The 27,500-nt window shown below is 36.3% G+C and overlaps 1 protein-coding gene across 5 annotated transcripts in view; it reads left to right on the top strand.

Moving 5' to 3' along the window:
• The window catches only part of LOC143029836 (glutamate receptor ionotropic, NMDA 2B-like), a 597,917-nt gene that overhangs the window by 416,142 nt on the left and 154,275 nt on the right, over positions 1 to 27,500 (top strand). For all 5 annotated transcript variants that reach the window (XM_076192921.1, XM_076192923.1, XM_076192922.1 and 2 more), the window contains exons 4-6: positions 10,950 to 11,148; positions 20,907 to 21,055; positions 25,426 to 25,509. In XM_076192921.1, coding sequence (XP_076049036.1) covers positions 10,950 to 11,148; positions 20,907 to 21,055; positions 25,426 to 25,509 — 432 coding nt within the window. The remainder of the gene's footprint in view (positions 1 to 10,949; positions 11,149 to 20,906; positions 21,056 to 25,425; positions 25,510 to 27,500) is intronic.

The raw sequence follows: 27,500 nt of genomic DNA on the forward strand, positions 1-27,500 counted from the left end.
TTGTCCATGTGGCACGTCAGAAGCCATTATGTGCAACTTATCTCAATCTAACTGTGTGGACTCGGTAATAATTGTTGTAGATTTTTAGTCGATTGTCTGATATTATCATAGCGTTAAAATCCATGCTAAAATGTTAATTTGTAATGAAAATGTTTTAAATATTGATATGTATTTAAGTTAATTTGTTTTAGAAGACTAATTGATACTTGTTTCTGAAGTCATCCTTCTAGGCTTGACCTTCACATAATTGTGTCTCTTTCCGTTATATTTGGCATTAGCAGTAACTAATCTAAAATGTCTCGTTGTCTTTCAAAACCACCAAAAACAACAAAATAGTTTCAGCATAGATGTGTAAACTTTACGAACGTCAATGTATCTGCCATTTCTTGCCATTCGTTTAATAACTCCAGACTTTGCCACCAGATGGCAGGATAACAGCGTTGGCAGTTAGTCTGAATTCTTAACAACACCGTGTGACCAACATGCCAGTTATGTATATGATTTGCCTGTATAGGTAACCTAGGTTATACACTAGTAGGTATATCCGTAGATTTGAATATGCTGACATTTTGGGGTCTGACGACTTCTCCGCTTATTTGTACGAGCCGCTTTTGCTACTGCTGCTTCTACTATTGTTTCTACTACTATTAGTACCGTTACTCCTACTACTATTATATCTGCTACTATCGAAGATTTGTGTGTGTGTTTGTGTGTGTGCGTGCGTGCATGAGTGTGTGTGTATGTGTGTGTGCGTGTATGTGTGTGTGTGTGTGTGTGTGTGTGTGTGTGTGTGTGTGTGTGTGTGTGTGTGTGTGTGTGTGTGTGTGTGTGTGTGTGTGTGTGTGTGTGTGTGTGTGTGTGTGTGTGTGTGTGTGCGTGAGTGTGTGTGCGCACGCACATTACATTGTCTGCGCAATACATATACATTTTCTTAAGTAGTTAGCAATTCGTCCAAGGTTAATTTTTGGTTAATATATAATAAAAATCATTATTGTTTTCCACGACTATCTTATTTTCTATAGCCTGTTCGAAGTATTGAATTTGTTAAAGATTTTTCTTCTGTATTTCATTATTTCTTTTATTTCGAGAAAATGGCTTCATAAACACGAATCTTTCAGGTATTGTAGAAAATTATCTTTATATGACCCCAAAATATCTTGGAGGGAGTTGGGTCAAGGTTAATATCAAGGTCACAGAAATGTATAATTTGTTTTTGGCCGTAACTTCCTCAAGCACCATCTAATTTACTTCATTCCAAGAAGAGAATTATTTTCATCCTTGCTCGCATCTACAGAATAATTCTATCCAAGGCAATACTAGAAAAATACATAGTTATGAAAATAAATATTTTGAAACGTCATATCTAAGGTTTCAGGGGTCGAATATATAAAAGACCTAAATGTTTATGTCTAGATACTCTAGGCATAAGCATTTATGTCTAGACATTCTAGACATAAGCATTAAGGTCGCCGATATAGGGGATTTAGGTAAAACCTCCGCCATTTTTAAGATTTATGTCTAGACTTGTGGAGTTAGAATATTTTATAAATGCAGCCCCAAATGGAACCCTGACTCAAAAACGGTTGCAAACAGTAAAACGTTTACTATTATTAACATGAAAAAGGTCACATATACTCCTCCAGTTAGCATAGAGACCTTTGACACTGAGTGACCTTGAAAGGTCAAGCTTAAGTGCAGGTAACGTCATATGATGTCCCAGAGTAATCGTGAGCGACTTCATAAGTTGCAACAACATCGAAAAGCTCATCGGAAGTAAGCGCGAACTGATGGTACAGTGACTAGGTATTGCAGTAATCTTATGAGATGCTATTGCGAGAATAGCAAACTAAGTAAACCACTTAGTAAAATAAATGTAATGAACCTCAAATGGCAATGTCCCTGAAGGGGGAAATTGCGTTGTCAATTCAGTGTTTTATTTTATTTTATTTTATTTTATCTTATTTTGTTTTATTTGTTTATTTGTTTATTTCTATCTTATTTTATTTTATCTTATTTGGTTTTGTATTATTTTATTTTATTTTATTTTTTGTTTTCTTTTCTTATTATTTTATTTTATTCTATTCTTTATTTTATTTTATTTTATCAATTTATCCTATTTTATTTTATTATTATTTATCTATTTATTCGATTATTTATGTATTTGTTTATTTATTTATTTATTGTTTATTATTTATTTATTTATCTATTTTTTTATTTTATTTTTTTTATTTGTTTATTTATTTATTTTATTTATTTATTTTTATTTTATTTTATTTTTTTCCACGAGACAGTGTATACTAGCAGTTCACTCACTGTCATTATCAGGGTGTTGTAGACACTTATCGTGATTGGGAAAAGTGAAAAAGGTCCAAAGTCTAATATGAATGCATATCCATTAAAAGTTTATGCTGTCTTCAAACTTACATTCCTCCAAACCTGAATGTACGCGCTATCTGCTGCTGGTCTGTTTAACATTCCAGGTTAGATACAAACGTGAGTTATTGTTTTTTCAACTTTGTTGATATTCCGCTGAAACCACGGCCGAGAGTGCACATGTATAAGCAAAACAACTTCGCGTTGGAACGCCTGAAAGACATTACAAGAAAATAAAAAATCAAGAAATATCTACAACCATTTTCCTCGTGTAGGAAGCTGTGTATGTCTCTTTACGACTTTTATTTCAATAGAGGAATTCATTATTAGGTTATACCAAGATAGCTGCTGTTTTGTTAGGGTTGTTGTGTGTGGTACCGCTTTTTGGTAATAAAAAATGATACTATTTTATCAGGACTTGGAATTTCCTGCCTGTGGAGAGAAAACGGGATTTTGATAGATGCTGTTTCTTATTCATGTCTATGATGAAATATAGTATGACTTGCTTTCCATGCAACCACAAATGCAAACTGGATTATTTATAGACTCCAATGTTACATGTCTATCCATCTATTTTCGTTTTACTTATAGTTTTTGGTGGTTGAATATTTTTTTTGTTTTTGGCATCACTAGAATCTTCCTTTCTCTCTTTTTTTAATACGAGTTGTACTGAAATAGACATTAAATAATCTATTCTTCATACAGTCTCCTAGTTTAGCTTAAAATAATTTTAGTGCTACCTGTTTACTTGTGATGAAAAAAATCACTTGATTACGTTTGCACACATACATGCACATGATTACTAAAAATTATTCTTTGATTTATTCAAGTAAATATTCATTTTATGTGAGCATTTTTCCAAAGTTTTATGCATGGCTTCTGAATTTTTTATCAACTCTTTCGCAAAAAAATTCCATGTTTTTCATACTAGATTAGTATCATACTCGCGTGTTCTGATAAGCTGAGAATATTCAGGCGCTTCATTTGTTCCTGTTTTTTTGTTTTATCTCTATGATTTTCGTTTAAATCTGAATATTACCTCAATATCTAATGTACGACATCCAATATGATCAACTGTTTGTTCTCTCACGAGCAACTTTTGTTTGGGGGAGCAAATATGATTTACCCTTAGAGTTCCAAGTGCATTTGCACTTCACTTAAAGAATTTGACTGGAATGGCAATCTGTTTTACCTTTTAAGTGTCCTACAAAATCATTCGGTATTCTGTATACACTGGTGATGAAGGCGTTTTCCAAACCATTAAGCCATACATCTGGAGGAGAGATGTTGTTCCCTTCGCGTCTCTGCACGGCGAGGCGGAAGAAGGAAGTCTTCCCATTTTTCTTTTTAGATGATCGGGGTGATTCCCGTCACTGACGTCAACAATCTGGACAGCTATAAATCTCAAATATCTATTGTTATTTGTACTCTGAAATATAATGTCTTTAGTGTGTTGCACACGAGTATATTCTTGGCCAGAAAAATCAAAGTTCTCCTTAGTTGGACATCTATGTACTTAACCAGCTCCTCTAGATTATAAGATTATTTGTTTGGTTTTTGCATCTTAATGTATAGACCATTTGCTGATTCTTCTTTCTGTGATCTCGAATCTGTTTGAGAATATTTCCGTTTGCAAAGGATCACTAAGGATCAGTTTCATCAAACTCTTTGTTGAAACCAAGAGAAGAATATAGTATGCCCATTTGTTTTCATCTGTAGAAGTTTCATACTTTCATCAATAGCTTGTACTTACCTTACGGCAAAACTTTCGATCAGTATAGAATTGATGACTTAGATGATATTGATTATATGGAGCTTGCCAGGAGCAAAGGTCAAGATGGTTAAGATTTTTATTACGCAACTAAGGTCATACAAGTGTGTTGTTTACTGCCCTAGTAAATATCTTCCATAACATAAACGCTTATCTACATCTCAGGTCAATCATCTGTTTATTTTTTCTTTTAGATTGCTCAATTGTACGTTCGTATGGTTCTATTTTTATAATAAATGCCATATGCATGTTTGATGTTATTCTTTGTCTTCTTGCACAATGTTTCATATTCATAGTCAAACCATAACAATGGAACGATAACACTATATCATGGCAATATATTTCCAGAGTAGTGGCTATATTTATATTCACAAAATAGCTTTCAGTGGTGAAATCTATCAATATGTGCAAACATCATCAAGACCACGTTATAATGTAACAGAGTGTATTTTTATATTTGTCTAGTTCCTGATCCTAATCGCCAACTCTAATACCGTGTTTCAATCCTTCCTCTTCCTGCCAGTCTATTTTTGTTATATGAAAATAACGTGTACACACAAACATATACATAGATATATACATATGTATGAACTTATATATATATATATATATATGTGTGTGTGTGTGTGTGTGTGTGTATGTGTGTGTGTGTGTGTGTGTGTGTGTGTGTGTGTGTGTGTGTGTGTGTGTGTGTGTGTGTGTGTGTGTGTGTGTGTGTGTGTGTGTGTGTGTGTGTGTGTGTGTGTGTAATATACATATAGATAGGTAGATAAAGGAGGCAAAGAAGAGAGCAGATGTGAAAGGGGATAGGAGTACGACAGAGAATTTTGAAAGTAATAAAAAGATGTTTTGGAATAAAACTAAGAGAGAAAGAGGAGGCGAATTAAGTGGAGAAGAAAAGGTAAAAGGTGTAGATGGAGAGATGATTATGGAAGAGGCAGCAGTAAGGGAAAGATGGGTAGAGTATTTTAGGGAGTTGCTAAATGTGAAGGAGGATAACGAGGGAAAAGTAGTTGCAGTGGAAAGCGCTAAGAAAATGACAGTGATGAGTGAGGAAAATGAAGGAGAAATAAGGAAAGATGAGGTGAAGGCAGTTGTTAAGATGATGAGAGCAGGCAAGGCACCTGGGTTGGATGGGTGTCATGCTGAATGTCTTAAAAAAAAGCACAGTGATGACGGACTGGCTGGTGAGGTTATTTGATGTTTGTTTAAGAGAGAGTAGAGTGCCGGAGGAATGGAGGAGTGCTTGTACAGTTCCACTTTACAAAGGAATAGAGGACAAGTGTAAGTGTAGTAGTTTCAGAGGAATCAGTTTGTTAAGTTTAGTTGGGAAAGTTTATGGGATGGTCTTGATTGAGAGGATTAGGAGAGAAACAGAAGGAGTAATTGGTGAGGAACAGTGTAGGGTTTAGGGTTTGCGTGGGTGAGATTTTTGTGGTAAGATAGATATATAAGAAAGCTTTAGGAAAAGGTAAGGATGATTTTGCGTCTTTATGGGTTTGGGAAAAGCTTATGACAGGATAGACAGAAAGACACCGTGGGAGGTGTTGCAGATATATGGAATAGGAGTAAATCTTTTAAGAGTAGTCAAGAGTTTTTATAAGAGTAGTAGAGACTGTGCTAAAATCAGAAATGGAAAGAGTGAGTGTTTTGAGGTATAGGTGAGACTTCGCCAGAGATGTGTTATGTCGCCTTGGCTGTTCAATTTATACATGGACGGGGTGATGCGAGAGGTAAATGCAAGGATAATGGGTCGGGGATTGGAGATGGTTAAAGAAAATGGAGAAAAGTGGGAGATAAGCTAGTTGTTGTTTACTGACGACGCTGTGCTTGGAGCAGGATCAGAGAAGGGATTATTAAGGAAGTTAGTGACGGAGTTTGGGAAGGTTGCTAAAGAAGGAAGTTGAAAATAAATGTGGGCAAAAGTAAGGTGATGAGATATACAAGGGGAGAAAGGGGCAGCTGACTGGAAGTGAGTATTAAGGGAGAGAGACTAGAGGAGGTGGATAGTTTTAGATACTTGGGTGCGAATGTGGCGGAAAAGGGAGGAGTAGAGGTGGAGGTAGAATGTAGATTGATAGAAGCAAGTAAATACCCTGTGGGTTAAAAGTGTAATGAGAAATAGACATTTGAGAATTGATGATAAGAGGAAACTTTATGAAGGAGTGATTGTGCTGACAGCACTGTATGGGGCAGAAACATGGTACATAATAGAGAAAGAGAGGAGTTTGAATGTATTTAATATGAGATGTATTAGAAGTATGATAGGGCTTACTAGGCTGGATAGAGTGAGACAGGAGGTGAGAAGGAGAACGGGGGTGGAAAGGGAGTTGGGAGATATGGTTGATGAAAAAGTATTGGGATGGTTTGGACACATGGAAAGAATGAGTGAAGAAAGTTTAGTAAAAGAGGTGTGGAAGGCAGAGGTAGAAGGAGTGAACATGATGGGACGACCAAGGATGAGATGGATGGATGGGGTAAAAGGAGCATTGGGAAAGAGGGGAATGTCTGTTGAGGAAGGACGAAAGAAGACAGAAGATGGGGGTGAATGGAGAATGGTTGTGTATAGATGATACTGCAATGCATGAAGGGGAGTGGGTGGAGGGTGAGGGAGTATGTGTAAGAAATTAAATGGGTAGTTAATTTTGTATCAGTTGTTCTCCACATTTTCAGTCATTTGTATATATGTTGGTTCCTTTTTTTCAAATTCTAACTATATTTTACTTTCCTAATTCATAGTAATTCTCTTTTGATTACATGCATATATTGACTCTGTTGTAAGACATTACTCGTTCGTCCTTTCTTTGGCTAATTGTCTACAAACGTATTTGTTAAAGTATTACATGAGAAACATTTCTTGCGTTCATCTTTAGCAATGATAACCAACACGAAATCGGAAGTTATTTCTCTTCAGTGTCCATTACACATCATTATAGACGCAACAGTGTTGTGCCGAGGTATGATACCCATAAATATTCGATGAGAATAATTTTCTTTACATTCTGGTTTTGTATAAGGTCCTAACTATAGATGAACAAGATCGTCTGATTTTCCATCTTATACTGTATACCAAGGGCTTCTTCCCACACATCCACTTCCACCCGTTCCACTCCCACCCATTCCACTCCCACCCATTCCACTTCCACCCGTTCCACTCCCACCCATTCCACTTCCACCCGTTCCACTCCCACCCGTTCCACTCCCACCCGTTCCACTCCCACCCGTTCCACTCCCATCCATTCTACTCCCACCCGTTTCACTCCCACCCGTTCCACACCCATCCGTTCCATTCCCACCTATTCCACTCCTATCCATTCTACTCCCACCCATTCCACTCCCACCCGTTCCACTCCCACCCGTTCCATTCCCACCCATTCCACTCCCATCCATTCCACTCACACCCGTTTCATTCCCACCCGTTCCACACACACTCGTTCCATTCCCACCCGTTCCACTCCTATCCATTCTACCCCCACCCATTCCCCTCCCACATATTTCACTCCTTTCCATTCCACTCCCACACATTCCACTCCCACCTGTTCCACTCCAACCCATTCCACTAGCACACATTCCCCTCCCACGCATTCCACTCCTATCCATTCTACTTCCACCCATTCCACTCCCACCCATTCCACTCCCACCCATTCCAATCCCACCCATTCCACTCCCGCCCATTCTACTCCCAACCATTCCACTCCCACCTATTCCACTCCTACCCGTTCCACTCCCACCCATTCCACTCCCACCCGTTCCACTCCCAATCATTCCACTTCCACCCGTTCCACTCCCAACCATTCCACTCCCATTCATTCCACCCCATACATTCCACTCCCACCCGTTCCACTCCAACCATCCCACTCCCAACAATTCCACTACCACCTGTTCCACTCCCACCTATTCCACTTCCACCCGTTCTACTCCCACCTGTTCCACTCCCACCCGTTCCACTTCCACCCGTTCCACTCCCACCCATTCCACTCCAACCCGCTCCACTCCCACCCATTCCACTCCAACCCGTTCCACTCCCACCCGTTCCACTCACACCATTCCACTCACACCCGTTCCATTCCCGCCTGTTCCACTCCCACCCGTTCCACTCCCACCCGTTCCACTCCCACCCATTCCACTCCAACCCGTTTCACTCCCACCCGTTCCACTCACACCATTCCACTCACACCCGTTCCATTCCCACCTGTTCCACTCACACCCGTTCTACTCCCACCCGTTCCACTCTTACCCGTTCCACTCCCCCCGTTCCACTCCCACCCGTTCCACTACCAACAGTTCCACTCCCACCATTCCCCTCCCACCCGTTCCACTCCACCCATTCCACTCCCACCCATTGCACTCCCAACAATTCCACTCCCATCCATTCCACTCCCACCCGTTCCACTCCCAACCATTCCACTCCCAACAATTCCACTCCCAACAATTCTACTCTCACCTATTTCACTCCCATCCATTCCACTCCCACTCATTCCACTCCCACCCATTCCACTCCCACCCATTCCACTCCCTCCCGTTCCATTCCCATCGATTCTACCCCCACCCATTCCACTCCCGCCCATTCCATTCCCATCGATTCCACTCCCACCAGTTCTACTCACACCATTCCATTCATACCCGTTCCACTCACACCCGTTCCACTCACACCCGTTCCACTCCCACCCATTCCACTCCCACCCATTCCACTCCCACCCATTCCACTCCCACCCGTTCCACTCCCACCCGTTCCACTCCACCCATTCCACTCCCACCCATTCCACTCCCATCCGTTCCACTACCACCCATTTCACTCCCACCCATTTCACTCCCACTCATTCCACTCCCATCCATTCTACTCCCACCCGTTCCACTCCCATCCACCACCCTTGTTTCCCTCTCATCTTAGCTGTCTCCTGTCTCTTGTCCACTGCCAGGATCAGAAGCAGGGATGACCCTTCGTCCACGTGGAGCTAAGATGGGAGAGATATTAGGCGGTCATAATTAATATATTATTACTCTAATTTGATATGCTCTACCTCAACTAATCAAAATCGCTTGGCGATAGCCTGAAAAAGAGATAGGGAGAGAGAGAGAGAGAGAGAGAGAGAGAGAGAGAGAGAGAGAGAGAGAGAGAGAGAGAGAGAGAGAGAGAGAGAGAGAGAGAGAGAGAGAGAGAGAGAGAGAGAGAGAGAGAGCGAGAGAGAGATAGATAGAGAGAGAGAGAGAGAGAGAGAGAGAGAGAGAGAGAGAGAGAGAGAGAGAGAGAGAGAGAGAGAGAGAGAGAGAGAGAGAGAGAGAGAGAGAGAGGAGAAGGAATCATCAAGTTCGAAAGTATTTGGGAAATCTACGGTTGGCAATCGAAGCGTTTCACTTCTATGCCTCAAGGAGTGTGAGAAATAAGGCATACCTTTATTCTTCCCACGCTTTATCAGAAACGAAAGGCAATTCTTCTTAACTTGAGAAAATATTTTATGTTGTGTATTACAAAGGCTATAGTAAGATGGCTTTTATGTATATTAGAAGCACCTATGACGATAATGATGTCTTATCAATACTTTTTTTAATCTTTCTAAAAAATCAGATTTTTTTTACGGAATGAAAAAAATACTTAAACATTGCAAAACAACCGTAAGACGAACGAAAAAATAAATTCAAAGTTCAGCACACTTAGGACAGGAGCGAATCACTCAATAGAAAAAAGAAACAATACGCCATTATTGCTTGCACAAGAAATTATTTGAAATTGGTCTAATATTTTTTTTTTCCTTTTCTGTATGTCATTCCAGGACCAGGTAAGGAAAGCGACCGACTAATGGATTTGCAGAGGGAGATGGCAGGGAGCTTCGGACCCAAACCCTGCAAGAACGACTCTCTCGGTCGAAGAGGAATTCCTCCTCCTTTTCCAATTTCTCCTCCGACTTTATCCTCTCTATTTACATCTTCGCCACATCTTTTCCCCCCTTGTTATTTCTCCTGAAATACCTCCTCCTGTTCCTCCTGTTCCTCCTCCTTCTCCTCCTCCTTCTCATCCTCTTCTTCTTCCTCTTCTTCCTCCTCTTCCTCCTCCTCCTCCTCCTCCTCTTCTTCCTCCTCCTCTTCTTCCTCCTCCTCTTCCTCCTTCTCTTTCTCCTCCTCTTCTTCCTCCTCTTCTTCTTCCTCCTCCTTCTCTTCCTCCTCCTTCTCCTCCTCCTCCTCCTCCTCCTCCTCTATCTTCTTCCGCCACCTCTTCTTCCTCCTGCTCCTCTTCCTCCTCTTTCTCTTTCTCCTCCTTCTCTTCCACTTCCTCTTATTCCTCCTCCTACTCCTCTTTTTCCTCCTTCTCCTCCACTTGTTCCTCCTTCTCCTCTTCCTCCTCCTCTTCCTCCTCCTCTTCCTCCTCATGTTCCTCCTCCTCCTCCTCCTCTTCCTCCTCCTCCACCTCTTCTTCTTCCTCCTCGTCCTTTTCCCCCTCCTTCTCCTTTTCTTCCTTCACTTTTTCATCAATCTTACTCCACACCATATTTTTCCTATACTTTCGCTTTGACCTCATTTATGAGCAGTCTGCTCACAGACATATAGACTCACACACACATACACACACACACACACACACACACACACACACACACACACACACACACACACACACACACACACACACACACACACAACTACTTTTAAACGTTTAACCATTACGACACGTTTCCGTTTCCTATGTTTACTTTAAATATTGTAAATGAACTCTATGCCTTTGTTCAAAAATGAAAAATAATAATTGAATTCTGATGACGTCATTCATACGCCTCTACTCAGTCTTCGCAAATCTTCTGTCCTTCCGAATACCAGAGAACGTCCAGTTTCCAGCTGCAGATGGCGCCCTCCATTGAACACCAGGTCTCGGCCATGCTCTCAATCCTCGGTCGCTACTCTTGGTCTAAGTTTGCCATCGTGACGTCCCTCATCGCTGGACACAACGACTTCGTGCAAGCACTCAGGGATCACATCCTCGAAATGCCAGAGAAGCCTGGAGGAGGACCTGCGTAAGTGTTATTAATGATTTTCCTTTAAAGTGGTATATATACTGATATGCAATATCCACTAGGAAGAGGAAAAAACACACGGAGTCCGAACGCTTTCGTGATATTCACGTTATCAAGGAGCGCTTTCGTGATATATTCACATCAAGGTATACAGACTTTTCTGTATTCCTTGATAATGTAAATATATCACGAAAGCGCTCGGACTCCGTGTGTTTTTCCTTTTCCTAGTGGATTTTGCATATTTGTGATTCACGTGTTTCTTCTGAAATTTGTGCATATACATGTATATGTGTAATATGTTTACGTACGTTATATATTCGTTTTAGTTAAGTAGGATAGATGCAAAGATAGCCAGATATAGACAAAAAGCACCAAGAATTGACCTTGTATTAATATCATAAAATCAAAATGATGATTACATTAATTCATACATGCATACATACACCAAAATGTCCTCTCCTTTTATAATAGAGGTAGCCAGTCGAGACACAAGACCAACCTCTTCCCCTACTACACCTATCCAGTACCCATTTAATTTTCCTTAATAACTAAGTTCCTTGTTTATAAACGACCATCCCCGTCTCCTTCCCACTGCCCGGGTCAGAAGCAATGCAGCAGGACACAGCACCTCCACGACAGATCTCCGTTACCCACACTGCTTCATTACACGGAAACCCTTCTCCCCTTATCCACTTAAGGAAATGCAGCGCAGACAAGATGAAATCCCCACAGGCCGCGTGAATTTATTATCCAATTCACAAACACTTTCCGTTCACACGTATCTCTTACCCTTTCCTTTTCCAGCTCAGCAGATATTCTCTTTGAACTCGTGCTTCCTTTATCCCTTCCATCCATCCCATTCCATTTACGAAATTAGTGTTGTCATGTTTCTGTGTGCGTTTCGTTCGTCTAACAGTGCGTGGTATCTCTCATAGTCAGTGCCACGTGCCATCTTTACAAAACTGAAAATAAACTGAGAACTGAAAAAAATTATAAACTGGGGTGAAAATGTCTGCCTGTAAAGAAACGGATTTTATGACGATATATATAATATATATATATATATATATATATATATATATATATATATATATATACATATATATATTTCCAAATGATAACTGAATGAGATAGAACTCAATGCGTATTACGGGAATAAAAATCAACTCCGACATAAATTCTAGTTTACATTAATCCTTATAACATTGAAAACATTATTTTGGCAGCACTGATAAGCACATATTTTTCGCAATAAGAATAGAAATGTTTTCCTAAAATAGAGGAAGTCATTACCGAATTGATCAAAAATTGCTGTATTTATACTAATTGTCATTATGATAATGATTATTATACAACCAAGCATGCCCCTATTCACCTCACACATAATTTTGTAAAATTTACTTAAAGTTGTTTCATAATGTAACCTTGAACATTCTCTTGTATTCTAATAATATTGGATTCTACTGACTCGTTTATTTAAGACAAATCTCTAGGATGTAGACAGCTGTGAGTACATTTATCTTCATCTTAAAACGTAAGTGATGAGTATAGATTTTATGGTCGTCAGCAGACAATTCTATTCATATGAAAACCATCGTTTAAAAAGAATTAAAACGTATCTGCAGAGGAATCAAATTCATATATATTTCATGATTGTCACTACGTGATTTTATTCAGCTAAGAAACTCCCACCCTACCCCACCTACCCACACACACACACACACACACACACACACACACACACACACACACACACACACACACACACACACACACACACACACACACACACACACAACAACAACAACAACAACAACAAAGGATTACAACAAAGGCGGAGCATGCCGACAGGAGACCCTTTTGATCCATATCTAGGTCGGATGCAAAAAAAAAAAAAAAAAAAAAAATTATAATAATAAAATAATAAAAACTATAATAATGTGTATACATTGTGACGAATGTGGATAGGAGGTAAGGGAACACGGGCTGAGGGAAATACTTTTATTCCTGACTAGTTTCGCCTGAGTGGCTTCTTCAGAGCCACTCAGGCGAAACTAGTCAGGAATAAAAGTATTTCCCTCAGCCCGTGTTCCCTTACCTCCTATCCACAACTATAATAATGTAAATAACAAATAAAATACATAAATAAATGCATAGGTATAGTTAAAATGATAAACAAACAGGTAAATAGTAAATAATAAATTGACATATAACTAATGATAAATGAAAATCAGACAGACAAATGATAACAAAACAAAAACAAATAATATAAGATTAATTATAATCATTACAGCATCTTACTTAGGTATTTATCTAAATGATTCTTAAAGCTTCGAACTGAACTACATTGCACTACCTGTGCAGGAAGTTTATTCCATTCATTAACTACACGGTTGGCAAAGTTGTTTCTACCTACTTCCAAATTGAATCTATTTCCGGACAGTTTGAGACCATTGTTTCTTGTCTGATTCTCATTCAATGTGAAAATTTTGTCACTTTTGATGTTGTCAATTCCCTTTAGAATTTTAAAGACCTGTATCAAGTCACCTCTGAGTCTACGCTTTTTTAGGGAAAACAGATTCCTATGTTTTAGTCGATTTTCGTATGATTTATATTTGATATTTGGAATCAGTTTTGTGGCTCGCCGTTGTACTTTTTCCAGTCTGTCAATGTCTTTATGAGATTCGGTGACCATACGGAAACAGCATATTCCAAATGTGGACGAACTAACGATTTATATAGCTTGTTAATGAGTGATGGACTTTTGAAATCAAAAGATCGCGCAATCAGTCCCAGAATCTTATTTGCTTTCTCAGAGGCTGAAATACATTGCTTGGATGATTTGAGGTCGTTACTGATAATTACGCCGAGATCTTTTTCACTATCCACTTTTGTTAACGAATTTCCAAATAACTTGTAATCGTACTTACTGTTATTTTTACCTATGTGCATTACCTTGCATTTACTTGTGTTAAATTTCATTAGCCACTTTTCAGACCATTGCTGTAATTTATCTAAATCTTCTTGAATATCTAATTGGTTTGGGTGATCATTTGCCACTCCGCACAGTTTTGTATCATCAGCAAATTTGGAAACAGTAGATTTTAGTCCATGGTCTATATAATTTATATATACTATAAATAGAAGTGGCCCAAGAACGGAACCCTGAGGAACTCCACTTGCAACACTTTTCCATCCAGAAGTTTTTTCCATTTAAAACAACTCTCTGTTTTCGACCATTCAACCAATTACTAGTCCAACCTAATAGGCTACCACTTATTCCATGCAAAGCTAGTTTAGTAAGTAGTCTTTTGTGTGGGACGGTATCAAAAGCTTTTGCAAAGTCTAGATATATTAAATCTATATTGTTTCTTTTGTCATAATTCGAGATAACTGTGTTGTAGAATTCGAGTAAGTTAGTCACGCAAGAACGTTTCCGTCTGAAACCATGCTGGCTATCATTTATCAAACGGTTACTTTCTAAATAATGTTCGATAGCATCTCTGATGATAGTTTCCATTATTTTTCCTACGATTGAAGTCAAACTTATAGGCCTATAGTTATTTGGTTTCTTTTTGTCACCTTTTTTGAATATGGGAGTAACGTTAGCTAGCTTCCATTCTCTCGGGACATCTCCGGATATGATGGATTTCTTGAAAATAATTTCTAATGGAACAACAATCTCATTTTTCATTTCCTTTAAGATTCTTGGATGCCAACCGTCAGGCCCTGGTGTTTTATTAACTTTGAGTTTGTCTATACACCTTTTAATTTTTTCTTTTGTTATATTTACCGTAGTGAGTAAGTTTACCCCAGACTTTTCACAGGTTTCAGTTTGGAATTCACTTTGAGGTGTTTCGTTTACGAATACCGAGCTAAAATAATTGTTTAAGATATTACACATTCCTTCATTTGAATATTCAAGTTGACCGTCAGCAGATAATAGTGGACCAATGTGATTCCTAACAACCTTTTTATCTCTAATGTAACTATAGAATTCTTTGGGATTCTCTTTGGATTTATCAGCGATGTTCATTTCGTATTGTCGATTTCTTTTTCTTATTGTCTTTTTTAAATCTCTCTGTATTGATACATAAGTTTCATAGTCATTAGATGCACCCGAGCACTTATATTTCTTATAAGCCTGTCTCTTTTTAGCAATACTTTTTCAGTTTCTTTGTCGAGCCACTTTGGGCGAGCCTGATTTGGGGGACGTCTGTCCTTAAAAGGAATGTAAGTTTGAATCATCTTAGTGAGCGTATTTTGAAATATTTCCCACATCTGATCTACAGGCCTTTCGTTTAATTTTGCCTCCCAATCTGTAAGCTGAAGCTCCTGATGTAGTCCTATGAACTGAGCTTTACACACACACACACACACACACACACACACACACACACACACACACACACACACACACACACACACACACACACACACACATACATACACCTCGTGGCGCAGTTGGTAGAGTTCCCGGCCACCACTACGGCGTTCAGGGTTCGAATCCCACCTAGGGCTGAAATAATTTCAGTATCTTTGCGCTGCGAGTCGTTACACCAACTCTCGTGGGCGGGGAGTTGGGTGTGCGTGTGCGTGTGCGTGTGCGTGTAAGGTCAATGCATTACCCATAGATCGGTCATATACGATCTAAAGACCATGGTGAATCGCACACACACACACACACACACACACACACACACACACACACACACACACGCACGCACGCACATACATACATACATACATACATACATACATACATACATACATACATACATACATACATACATACATACATACATACATACATACATACATACTATTTTATAGGTTAAAATGCTTCCCATCCATTTCATCATTTCCAACGCTTTTATCTGGGTATCTGGTTTTCCCAGTCACTCAGCTCACTTCTTCGTCCGAAACTTAACAACTTTTTTTTTCCGTTTTTTTTTTTTCGATTTTCAAAACCATAATCACACAGTTCCATTGATTTCACTTACTTTGTTGTTATTTATTCTTCTACAAAATTTATATTCTGTCCTCTATCTTTATATTGCCGATACATCTTCCTTAATTTTTTCTTCCCGTACATTATTTAGATTTCTATTTATCTATTTATTTATTTATCTATTTGTTTATTTATTTTTTTATTTTTTTATTTATTTATTCATTTATTTGTTTACTTATTTATTTATTTATTGTCATGCAGATTCCAAACATCTTATCTATGACCCGTTTTTTTTTTTTTCTTTTTTGTATTCTCATTTATTATTTCTATTTTCTTTCCTTCATAGCATTGCATGATTCAAAGTGATTAAAAAATTAAATTTAACAGCTTCCCTATGAACAGAAATGCTTTGGTAAGGAGGAGAGAAAAGAGAGAGGGGATGGAAGAAAAAAGAGAGAGAAAAGAGAGAGGGGGTGAAAGGAGGAGAGGAAGAAAAGGGAAATTGCCAATTCAAAAGTAAATACTGAAAGAAAGAAAGCGTTTTGGGTCTTCCCTTTGAAAGTGTTCACATCGTAGGCGGATGAGAAGACGTTGGTGGAAAAAAATCCATAGCCTCGAATTGGAAGACAGGAAAGGGTAAACTTATCAGTGGACTCTTACGAAAGTCGTTTTAGACTTGTAGGGAATACGATGTTTCAAGAAATAGAACGAGCTTCTATTGATAGAAAACGTGCACTTATGTTCAGACTGTTACGTTTCGATTTGAGCTTTATGTTTTAACTTGACCCTTCAGCTTCCGTCTTAGACTTGGTTTTCCGGCCGTATTACCGGGCACTTCTCTCTAATGATGAAATTCAGGCCACGAGAGATTTTCATCCTAATCCTGAGGACAAGGATCAAGTATAACAAGAAAAAGGTCGCAGAGGATTCCTTGGGCAAATTTTTAGTTTGTTTAACGATATTTATCAAATCAAATATATACCAATATTTGTTCATATATGTGTATATATATATATATATATATATATATATATATATATATATATATATATATATATTTGAACACAGATTGATATATATATACATATTGAGAGGACATTAAATGTTTTCATGGTAGACCAAAATATAGATGAGCACAAGATTTCGAGTGAATAACAAGTGAATAGTAGTTACACAGAATGACAAATATACAAGCACATTTGCTCAAATAAGCATATCCATGGATGAAAAGAGTTGACAGAAAATTCTATATGGAAATGATAGGACTATATAGGGTGGTACACTATGAAAACCATATGACTATTAGATAATAGCGTGACGGATCTTTGGATAATATCTACACAATGCCTTGGGAAACGCGTTTCTGTCCTTATATATGAAATAAATCGACACTAACAATTCTTAAGAAGTACGCCAGTACAGGTTGCTGCGTGCCCAGACCACGTGAACCTGTGATTCCTAATCTGGATGTAATACCATTGTCATTTGTCTTGATGTATCGGAGAGTGGATCTCTACAGCCTTTGGGTTGCGTTTATATTAAAGGAATGTACGTTTAGATTAACGTAATGTTAGATAGCATGACTTTTGAAATATGGTCAGGACTTTATCAGTACAACACCTATACTATCTACCAACGTGAGAGCTTTACATCTTGTTAAAAGATGTACAACTCTTGAAGGTATGTACGCGCTACTAAAGAAATGCATTACTAATTAGGTAAATTTTTCATTTGCAAGTAAATACAATTTTTTCTACGTAGATATTTGTAGAAATATATAAAGGATTCATATGTATGTACATGAGAAATGGAAATAGCAAGAAACATATTTTCTTGAAATTAAACGAGCAGAATGTAATAACCTAAATAGTTTTGGAAAATAGAAGCTCAAATCAATAATAATGTAACTTTTTAACTTGCGTTACATCCCCACTGTTTACAAAATATCTATATATATATATATATATATATATATATCTATATCTTGATATATATATATATATATATATATATATATATATATATATATATATATATATATATATATGAAAAATTATTATTGGAAAAAAGCGTCAGTTAAAATGCTATGAGCATCTTTCATTTGGTCAATTTCCAAACCTTACTGTCGGCAAAACAAATGCCACCACATGAGTCTAGTATTCTTGTTAATTATGGTGTTAAGACATTTCAAGAGATTGTTATTGATCTATACCTAAAGAAAAGAAATAAGCTTCATAGTACATAATGGTCTAGATTAGAGGTGTTGTTTCAGTTTCAATGGTGAAGTAGGTCTTTCATACCTGAGATGATTGCTGAATTAGGCGATGATATGAAGGATTATAATCTGGTCTTGTAGTATAAATGGCCCGATCCTAGGGTGTTTTGTCGCTATTCAGTGCAGCTTTGTAATTTGTTAACTACACAGAGTCTGTAAAATAACATTTGATTAATCACCTTGTCCTAATACTCAGAGTTATTAAAGTATGCTTCACATTGTTCTTATATGAAGTTGCAGGAATTTCATTTAGATGAATAAGCAATGCAGACACGTAATATCACTAAGAACTACTATTCATTATTAAAAACAGTTAAGCCAATTTTTTTTACATAATAGCAAACTTAACATATGTGTATTTGTTTTAGAGTAAACTAATATCATGATGCTTTCACCTTAGTAGCTCAACTGTCGTAAGTAAAATTCTGGGCATAGATTACTTCTCCATCGACTTTTATATGCTTCTTCCACATTACTTCCATGTATTACTAACATAGACAACAGATTAGGAGAGATACACCTACAAGCCATAAGACTAATACGAGACATAGAAAACAAATGAAAAATCACTCAGTATATTCGGAGATACAGACAGAAGAATCTTAGTACAAATTTTAAACCTTTTGAAATTAATTAAATAAGAATTTAAAGTACTTTTGCAATGAATATAAATCAGACGAAAATTAATGGCATCAAGTTATCAGGGGTTAGATTCTTTGAAGAAAATAAAGATGTGCACAAGAACTCTGTCAAATACACAATCACTAAAACAAGCTTCACGTAAAAGTGGTTGAGTGAAATATAAATATAAAAGTTTAAAATTGTTCGATAAATATCTCAAGATGCTCTACATTTCTGTCTCTATTCATTTATAGTACTTATCTATTTTATTTTCTAATTGTTCATCTATTTCTTTATTTGATCGGTTATTCATTTTTCCATTTCTATCTATACTTGTGTATTTGTTAATCTATTTATTTAATTTTTTACATTTATTAATTTCTTTGTATATTAGCGTTTTTATCTATTCATTTATTTAGTTTTGCATTCATTTGCTATCTATTCAATCTTATTCATGTATATATTCATTTGTTTGTTTATTATTTATTAATTTGTCGCTTCTTTCTTATCTTTTATCTATTTGTGTATATTTTTTCAATTAACCATTTATTTGTGCATTTTTTGCTTGTTTATGTATTATTTTTCTATTATTCGAATGAATGATTTGTTTATTTATTTGTAGAAATATTAATCTATTTGTTCAGATTCTGGCAGGTTGATGCGAGTGGGAATAGGAAGCACAGTAGTCTTAGTCTGAGTTTATTCCTAAATAGTTTTCCAAATGATATTTTATAAAAAAAAAATGCATCTGCAAAACCAGTTAGAAATAAACTCAGACTAAGACTTCCGTGTTTCCGATTCCTATTCACGTTATCAACATATTCATTTATTTCGTTGCTTATTATTTAACATAAAACTTTGTTATAGTCCAAAATGTTTCGTTTAGTATATCTTTCCCATAGGAACTATTGCAAATCACAGTAGAATAAACCTCGTTCATCTTTTTCTTATTAGAATTCTTCATTTGTCCTTGGAGGTCGCCGTGCATTTTTTTTTTTTTTTTTTATCGACCATATATCTTTACATTATGATGCGACAAATATTGACTTGTCAACGATACATATGAATTAACTAACATCAATATTCGCGGATAAACAAGGTTATCATATAAGTACTCTGACCGACAGAAAAATTATTAAGAGAGATGCCACTAATATATACATCTCTGAAACAACTCAAGATACAAAAAGCTCCAATGTATAAAGAAGAAACAAAGTTGTCTAGTCACTCACCACCAAAAGTTGAAGACATCATTAAGGAAATGTAAAATCCTTGAATTAGAGAAAATAGAAACACGCACAGACACACACACACGCACAGACACACACACACACACACACACACACACACACACACACACACACACACACACACACACACACACACACACACACACACACGTACAAAACACACAAAAACATGGACATACTGTATATACACGTCAGTACATATACATACATAAATACATACATACGTACATACATACATACTTACATACATACATACATACATACATACATACATGCATACATACATACATACATACATACATACATACATACATACATACATACATACATACATACATACATACATACACACATACATATACACACATACATACATACATACATACATACATACATACATACATACATACATACATACATACATACATACATACATACATACATATGTACATGGATATTTATATATAAACTCCATGTGTATATTCATACACATATATGTACAGGTTAAGATTAAAAAGAAATAGTGCGAGACAACGTATATACATACTATAACTAGAATAACATACATATTTCTTATTAAAACATTGTAAAAGTTATAACTTGTGGAATAAGGTTAATTTGTTTGATAAGCTTTCAACTTTTGCAAATCTTTACTTAATAGCTTTACCGTTACCAAGACGATCCTCGTTAACGACCCTAGGGAAGACCTAGCTCAGCTGGTGAGTACAGATAGCCGAATATTTCTGCTATACTCGACGCGCTTCGAAGCCACCAGCATCCTTCGAGAAGCAACTCTTCTTGGACTTACAGGTTAGTGCTATTAGATTCTTTATTTCTATGGGGTATATATGTTTCACACGAATATATATTTTGTACATGTATACAAGATCACATACACACGCAGACGGGACACCACGAGTATAGCTCCCCTTCCCGTAAGATACAACTAGGTAAATACACAGTGAGGAAAAGAAAAATGAGGTTGATCTACGAGAACAAATTTTCGGACAATGTGACCGTTTGAAACATTATTCATCACAATTTGATGTTGAATCATAAGAACATAAGAACATAAGAATGAAGGAGACTGCAAGGGACCATAAGGCCTACACTATGCAGCTCCGTATTCATCACCACCGGCCATCCCTATCCATAAAGTTGTCTAACCGTTTTTTAAAACAGCTGATAGTTTCAGCGCTTACTACATGGTTACTAAGTCTGTTCCATTCGTCGACCACCCTATTAGTAAACCAATTTTTGCCTATTTCCTTCTTAAATGTAAATTTTTCCAGTTTAAAACCATTACTGCGAGTACTGCCCTGTTGTTTTAATATGATGACCTTGTTTGCATCACACTTGTTAAAGCCTTTGATCCACCTGAACACCTCTATTAGATCACCCCTCACTCTGCGTCTTTTCAGAGACTGTAAGTTAAGGTGCCTAATCCTCTCTTCGTAAGGCAAATTTCTGAGTCTATATATCATTTTGGTCATTCTTCTCTGTACTGATTCTAGTGAATTGATGTCCATTCTGTAGGATGGAGACCAAAACTGTACCGCATAGTCAAGGATGGGTCTAACTATCGCTAGATAGTGTTTGATAATTAACTCTGCACTTCTATTCGTTACCGTCCCAGCAATGAAACCTAATGCTCTGTTTGTTTTATTCATGGAGGAAAGCTGTTATTAATGAAAATATTGAAAGAAAAGATAACATTGTAGATCAGTCAAAAATAGTAACACGGAAGAAAACAACTGAAGTTAAAACAATGTTCAAGATGCCGAAAGAGTAAGGAAAGAATTAAGGAAGTTTGAATAACTTTTAGCTCGAGATGTCAGGGATGTATATACAAATTTAAGGAAATAAGATCTATTTCAAGAAATGAAGATGAGATAATAGAATTGATAATTATGTAAACAAATATAATGCCAATAAAAAAAATAGAATAAATGAAATATTAAAATGGAAAATTCAAGAAAGAAAATAAATCACATCAAAATTTTGGTATATTATTGTCATTATCATCATTATCATTATTGTCATTATCGTTATTATCATTATATGTGTTGTTATTATTAATGTTATTACTATCATCGTCGTCGTCGTCTTCATCGTCATCGTCATTATCACCGTTATCATCATCATCGTTATCATCATCACCACTATCATCACCGTTATCATCGTTATCGTCATCACCATTTTCTTCACCGTTTTCATTATCGTTATCGTTATCGTTACCAACATCATTATTAGCATCGTTATTATTATCATCATCATCTTTATTATCATCGTTATCATCATCATTAGTAGTTGTAGCAGCAGCTGTAGTAGTAGTAGTACCAATAGTAGCAGTAATAGTAGTAGTAGTAGTAGTAGTAGTAGTAGTAGTAGTAGTAGTAGTAGTAGTAGTAGTAGTAGTAGTAGTAGTAGTAGTAGTAGTAGCAGTAGTAGTAGCAGTAGCAGTAGTAGTACCAGTAGTAGTAGTAATAGCAGTAGTAGTAGTAGTATCAGCAGCAGTAGAAGCAGCAGCAGCAGAAATAGTAGTAGTAGTAGTAGCAGTAGCAGCAGTAGAAGTAATAGTAGCAGTAATGGTAGTAGCAGCAGTAGTAGTAGTAGTAGCAGTAGTAGTAGTAGTTGCAGAGGGGCCAATGAACTGTGTTTGTGGGAGACAGATCCTGATGGCTTCCACCACACAGTTCCACGAGGATGGAGGTCGCAATAAAAAAAAAAAAAAAGTAGCAGTAGTAGCAGCAGTAGTAGCAGCAGGAGCAGTAGTAGTAGCAGGAGCAGCAGTAGTAGTAGTGGCAGCAGCAGTAGTATTATCAGCAGCAGTAGTAGTAGCAGTAGTAATAGTATCTGCAGTAGTAGCAAAAACAGTAGTAGTGGCATTTTCCGAGGATGCAAAGGTTTGGATTTTTCCTGCGCTCGAAACATTTGCCCTTCTTTCCAGGAAACTAGGTATCCAGAGGACCAATGAAGCTTCTAGGTTACATGACCACACTTCAAATATTGATTTATTAACAGACAATGGATCAAGATTATGAATTAAATTTACTTGTTCTGGGGCGGCTGCTCTTCAGACTCCATTAACACACATCTTTTAGAGGCGTAACAACAAGGACCTGGCACACGATGGCGCAACTGGTAGAGTTCCCGGCCGCCACCACGATGGGTTTGAATCCCACCCAGGGCTGATATAATTTCAGTGTCACTGCGCTGCGAGTCGTCACTCCAACTCTCGTGGGCGGGGAGTTTGGGGGATGTGCGTGTAAGATCACAGTATTACCCATAGATTGGTCATGTATGAGCTCTGAGCTCTCTTTCGGGAGGGAAATAGATGTCGATCACGAGTCCAACACGTGGTCCAAGACATCTCATATGTATTTTGTACCATTCTCTCTTATTAAGTCGGACCAAACCATCCTGGTTTGGTACACAGTTTGTTTCGGCTCCCAGGGGATAGGGCGATTGTAATGGGCGGCAGTAAAATAATCATATATAATTGAAATATGTATTACACTAGAAAAATATAAGAGCGTGTTTACACGTTGACGATTGGTACAAGACTGACTCCAAGCCTCGGTTTGGCGGGAAAACTCACAGAAGAGTGCGTAGGCCGAGCACTTGGTTCTTACATACATTGTTCATAGAGTTAGATATATCAAAATAATTAACAATGCAATCAATTAATTAATGATACAATTAATGATTGATAATGCAATTAATGATTGATAATACAATTAATGGTTGATAATACAATTAATGGTTGATAATACAATTAATGGTTGATAATACAATTAATGGTTGATAATGCAATTAATGGTTGATAATACAATTAATGGTTGATAATGCAATTAATGGTTGATAATGCAATTAATGGTTGATAATGCAATTAATGGATGATAATGCAATTAATGGATGATAATACAATTAATGGTTGATAATACAATTAATGGTTGATAATACAATTAATGGTTGATAATACAATTAATGGTTGATAATACAATTAATAGTTGATAATACAATTAATTTGGGAAATATACACACGGTGATACTGTGCTGGGTCCTTAAGCTTGTACACAAAGGAAATAGGGTTTTCTCCATTCTACCTTGTAGGGCTGGTTACGGCGGAATTATTGGAGAAACGTTATCCTAAAGCCAATGAATATCACATTTCTCCCCAGAGTTCTCGAGTACGTAAGCCTTCCTGGAAGAACAAATTTTTCTTCCTCTTCTTCTTATTCTCCTTTTTTTTTCGTATTTTTATACTTTTGGTCGAGTCTTGGCTTTTTTCCGTTCGCTGATTATATTTATTGTCTTAGATGATAATATGAATTCTCTGATATTTTTATTTCGATGCAACTTGAACTCCAATTAATCCTTCAAGTGTTTTACTTCGTATTTTTTATGATATGGGGAACAGTAAGCTTATAATACATCTGATTTTACTTGAGAGGCCAGATTTATCTCCGTTTTTCATTTGATTGTGAGTGTTAACCATAATTCTTTCTTTTCTAATCGTAAACAATAATAGCAATGACATTTAATTGATTATATTTAACTCTTTCAATATAATGGCCTAATTCTATTCTAGGAAATATCAGACGATCTTATCCTAGTTAAGGGGAGATTACAGACCATAAGATTTTAGTGTTTCTTGGTAAAAAATAGCATCTCTTTCTTCGTGAACAATTTTGCACAGAAAAAGTGGAGGCATAGAGCTGATAAAGGGGCTTAAGAAGTGTAACAGTATAGAAGTGTGTTAGGGGTTAAAAGAGGTCAATATCCTTTTTTTTTTTTAATATTCAATTATACTAAAATTATTATTGTCATCAATTAAATATGTTTGCCTTCTTAACTAACGTAGGAAATCATGGTTAGGTCACAGAAGGTAATGGTACAATGTATGATATATAAAATGTGTGAGGGGGTGGAACGGAACCACGCACGCGCGCACACACGAGCATACACACGCGCTTACGCGCACGCTCACACACGCGCGCGCGCGCACACGACCAAACACGTGGGAAACAATATCATATTGATATACAAATTTACATCTTCAACATACTCAAGTATTAATGATTTGGTTTTTCCCTTTTTCTTACGTTAGTTTCCTTTCATTCATAACTTTATGTTCCGATATTGTATATGCTGGACTAAATGCAGTTTTCTCTCAGGTAGCAACTATCTGTGGATCGTCACGCAGTCCGTCATCCAAAGCGATCCCGACGCGCCATTGGACTTCCCCGTCGGCATGCTAGGTAAGACGTCGTAGTGATTACTTTGCAATAAAGACTGTAAATAATAGGGAAAAAAATGAAATTATAATAATAATAATAATAATGATAATAATAATAATAATAATAATAATAATAATAATAATAATGATAATAATAATTAATTAATAATAATAATAATAATTAATAATAATAATAAGAATAATAATAATGATAACAATAATAACAATAATAGCAATAAGAACAATAGCAACAATAATAACAATAATAGCAATAAGAACAATAGCAACAATAACAACAATAATAACAATAATAACAATAATAACAATAGCAATAGCAATAATAACAATAACAATGATAGTAATAATGATAATAATAATAATAAGAAGAAGAAGAAGAAGAAGAAGAACAATAACAATAACAACAATAACAACAATAACAACAATAACAACAATAACAACAATAACAACAATAACAACAATAACAACAATGACAATAATGATAATGATGATAATGATGATAATGATGATAATGATGATAATGATAATAATGATAATGATAATAATAATGTGGATAGGAGGTAAAGGGAACACGGGCTGAGGGAAATACTTTTATTCCTGACTAGTTTCGCCTGGTCAGGTGATGGTGATGGTCATAGTGATGGTGATCATGATGATCATGATGATCATGATGATCATGATGATCATGATGATGATAAAAGTGAAAATTATAATAAGAATACTAATAAAGATAATGATAAAGCAACAAAACAACATCATTAATAAAAACATTAATAAAAATATTAATAAAACCATTAATAAAACCATTAATAAAAAGCATTAATAAAAACATTAATAAAAACATTAATAAAAACATTAATAAAAACATTAATAAAAAATAATAAAAACATTAACTATAAGAAAAAGGCTGCAGGCAAGAGGAGGAGGAGGAGGAGGAGGTCACGTGACCCACCATCTCTTTGCAACTTCTTAATTGGGGGCTTTCGCTCCTAACCCCTTGCCCCGGATAGCGTTAATCTAAATTTGCGTCATCTATTCTCTGCCATGTGGGCAGAAATTTTGCTCTCTTATTTGATCTTTTTTGCATGCATGTTATTACAGCTATAACAATACACTTTGCATAGTTATAAAGCCAGATAAATACACACTGTTACTATTTCATTCTAACACATTTAAGTTGAACTGGCTAAGCAGGAAATCAAATTACCATTGTAATGTTACACATTACACATTGTAATGTTACACATTATGATTCGTATATTCACAGAATAATATATGTGAATATGTAATATCTATGTTTCTGGTGCTTGTGAAAGATCTATATATATTGGACAATTTCTTATAATTTTGGATACTGGAAATACAAATGTAAATATTTTATTTCACGGTATACTTTGTGTGAATAATTTTTTAGAATATTGGTCTTTACACTCGTCGGCGTTGCTGCCGTTACAAGCTAATGTTTTATGCATGTTAGTAATATGATTTGCTTCTCCCTATTATATACAACAGACGAAGACAATAGACCTTCCATCACTTAAAGGAAACAAAAGTTAAAGGTGACTTAATAGTAGGGTGATTAGAGGCAGTAGATAAAAATGGCTTGGAATGGAAGCAACTCGCGAAATAATGGAAACTATTGAAAAAATTCACACCTACAAAGAATGTTAATATTTTTTCATACGTGTACACACACACACACACACACACACACACACACATATATATATATATATATATATATATATATATATATAAATATATATATATATATATTCTAAACTATCATAATGTTTATGAACACATATTATTGATACTTTGGCAACACCTGACTATGAAAATGCTTGACGAGTTTCAAAACCACGGGAAATTCATAACCGAAGCTCCTACAAACATACTTTAATTACTCCATGATTGAACATTGTCAGCAACAGACCAATCATCGATCAGAACTATGACGTGTCATCATGAGGTCATAGTTTCCAACTAACCGTC

This window comes from Oratosquilla oratoria, chromosome 11 (assembly GCF_046742065.1).
Source record: "Oratosquilla oratoria isolate Oo_2021 chromosome 11, ASM4674206v1, whole genome shotgun sequence".
Taxonomy (NCBI): Eukaryota; Metazoa; Arthropoda; class Malacostraca; order Stomatopoda; family Squillidae; genus Oratosquilla; species Oratosquilla oratoria.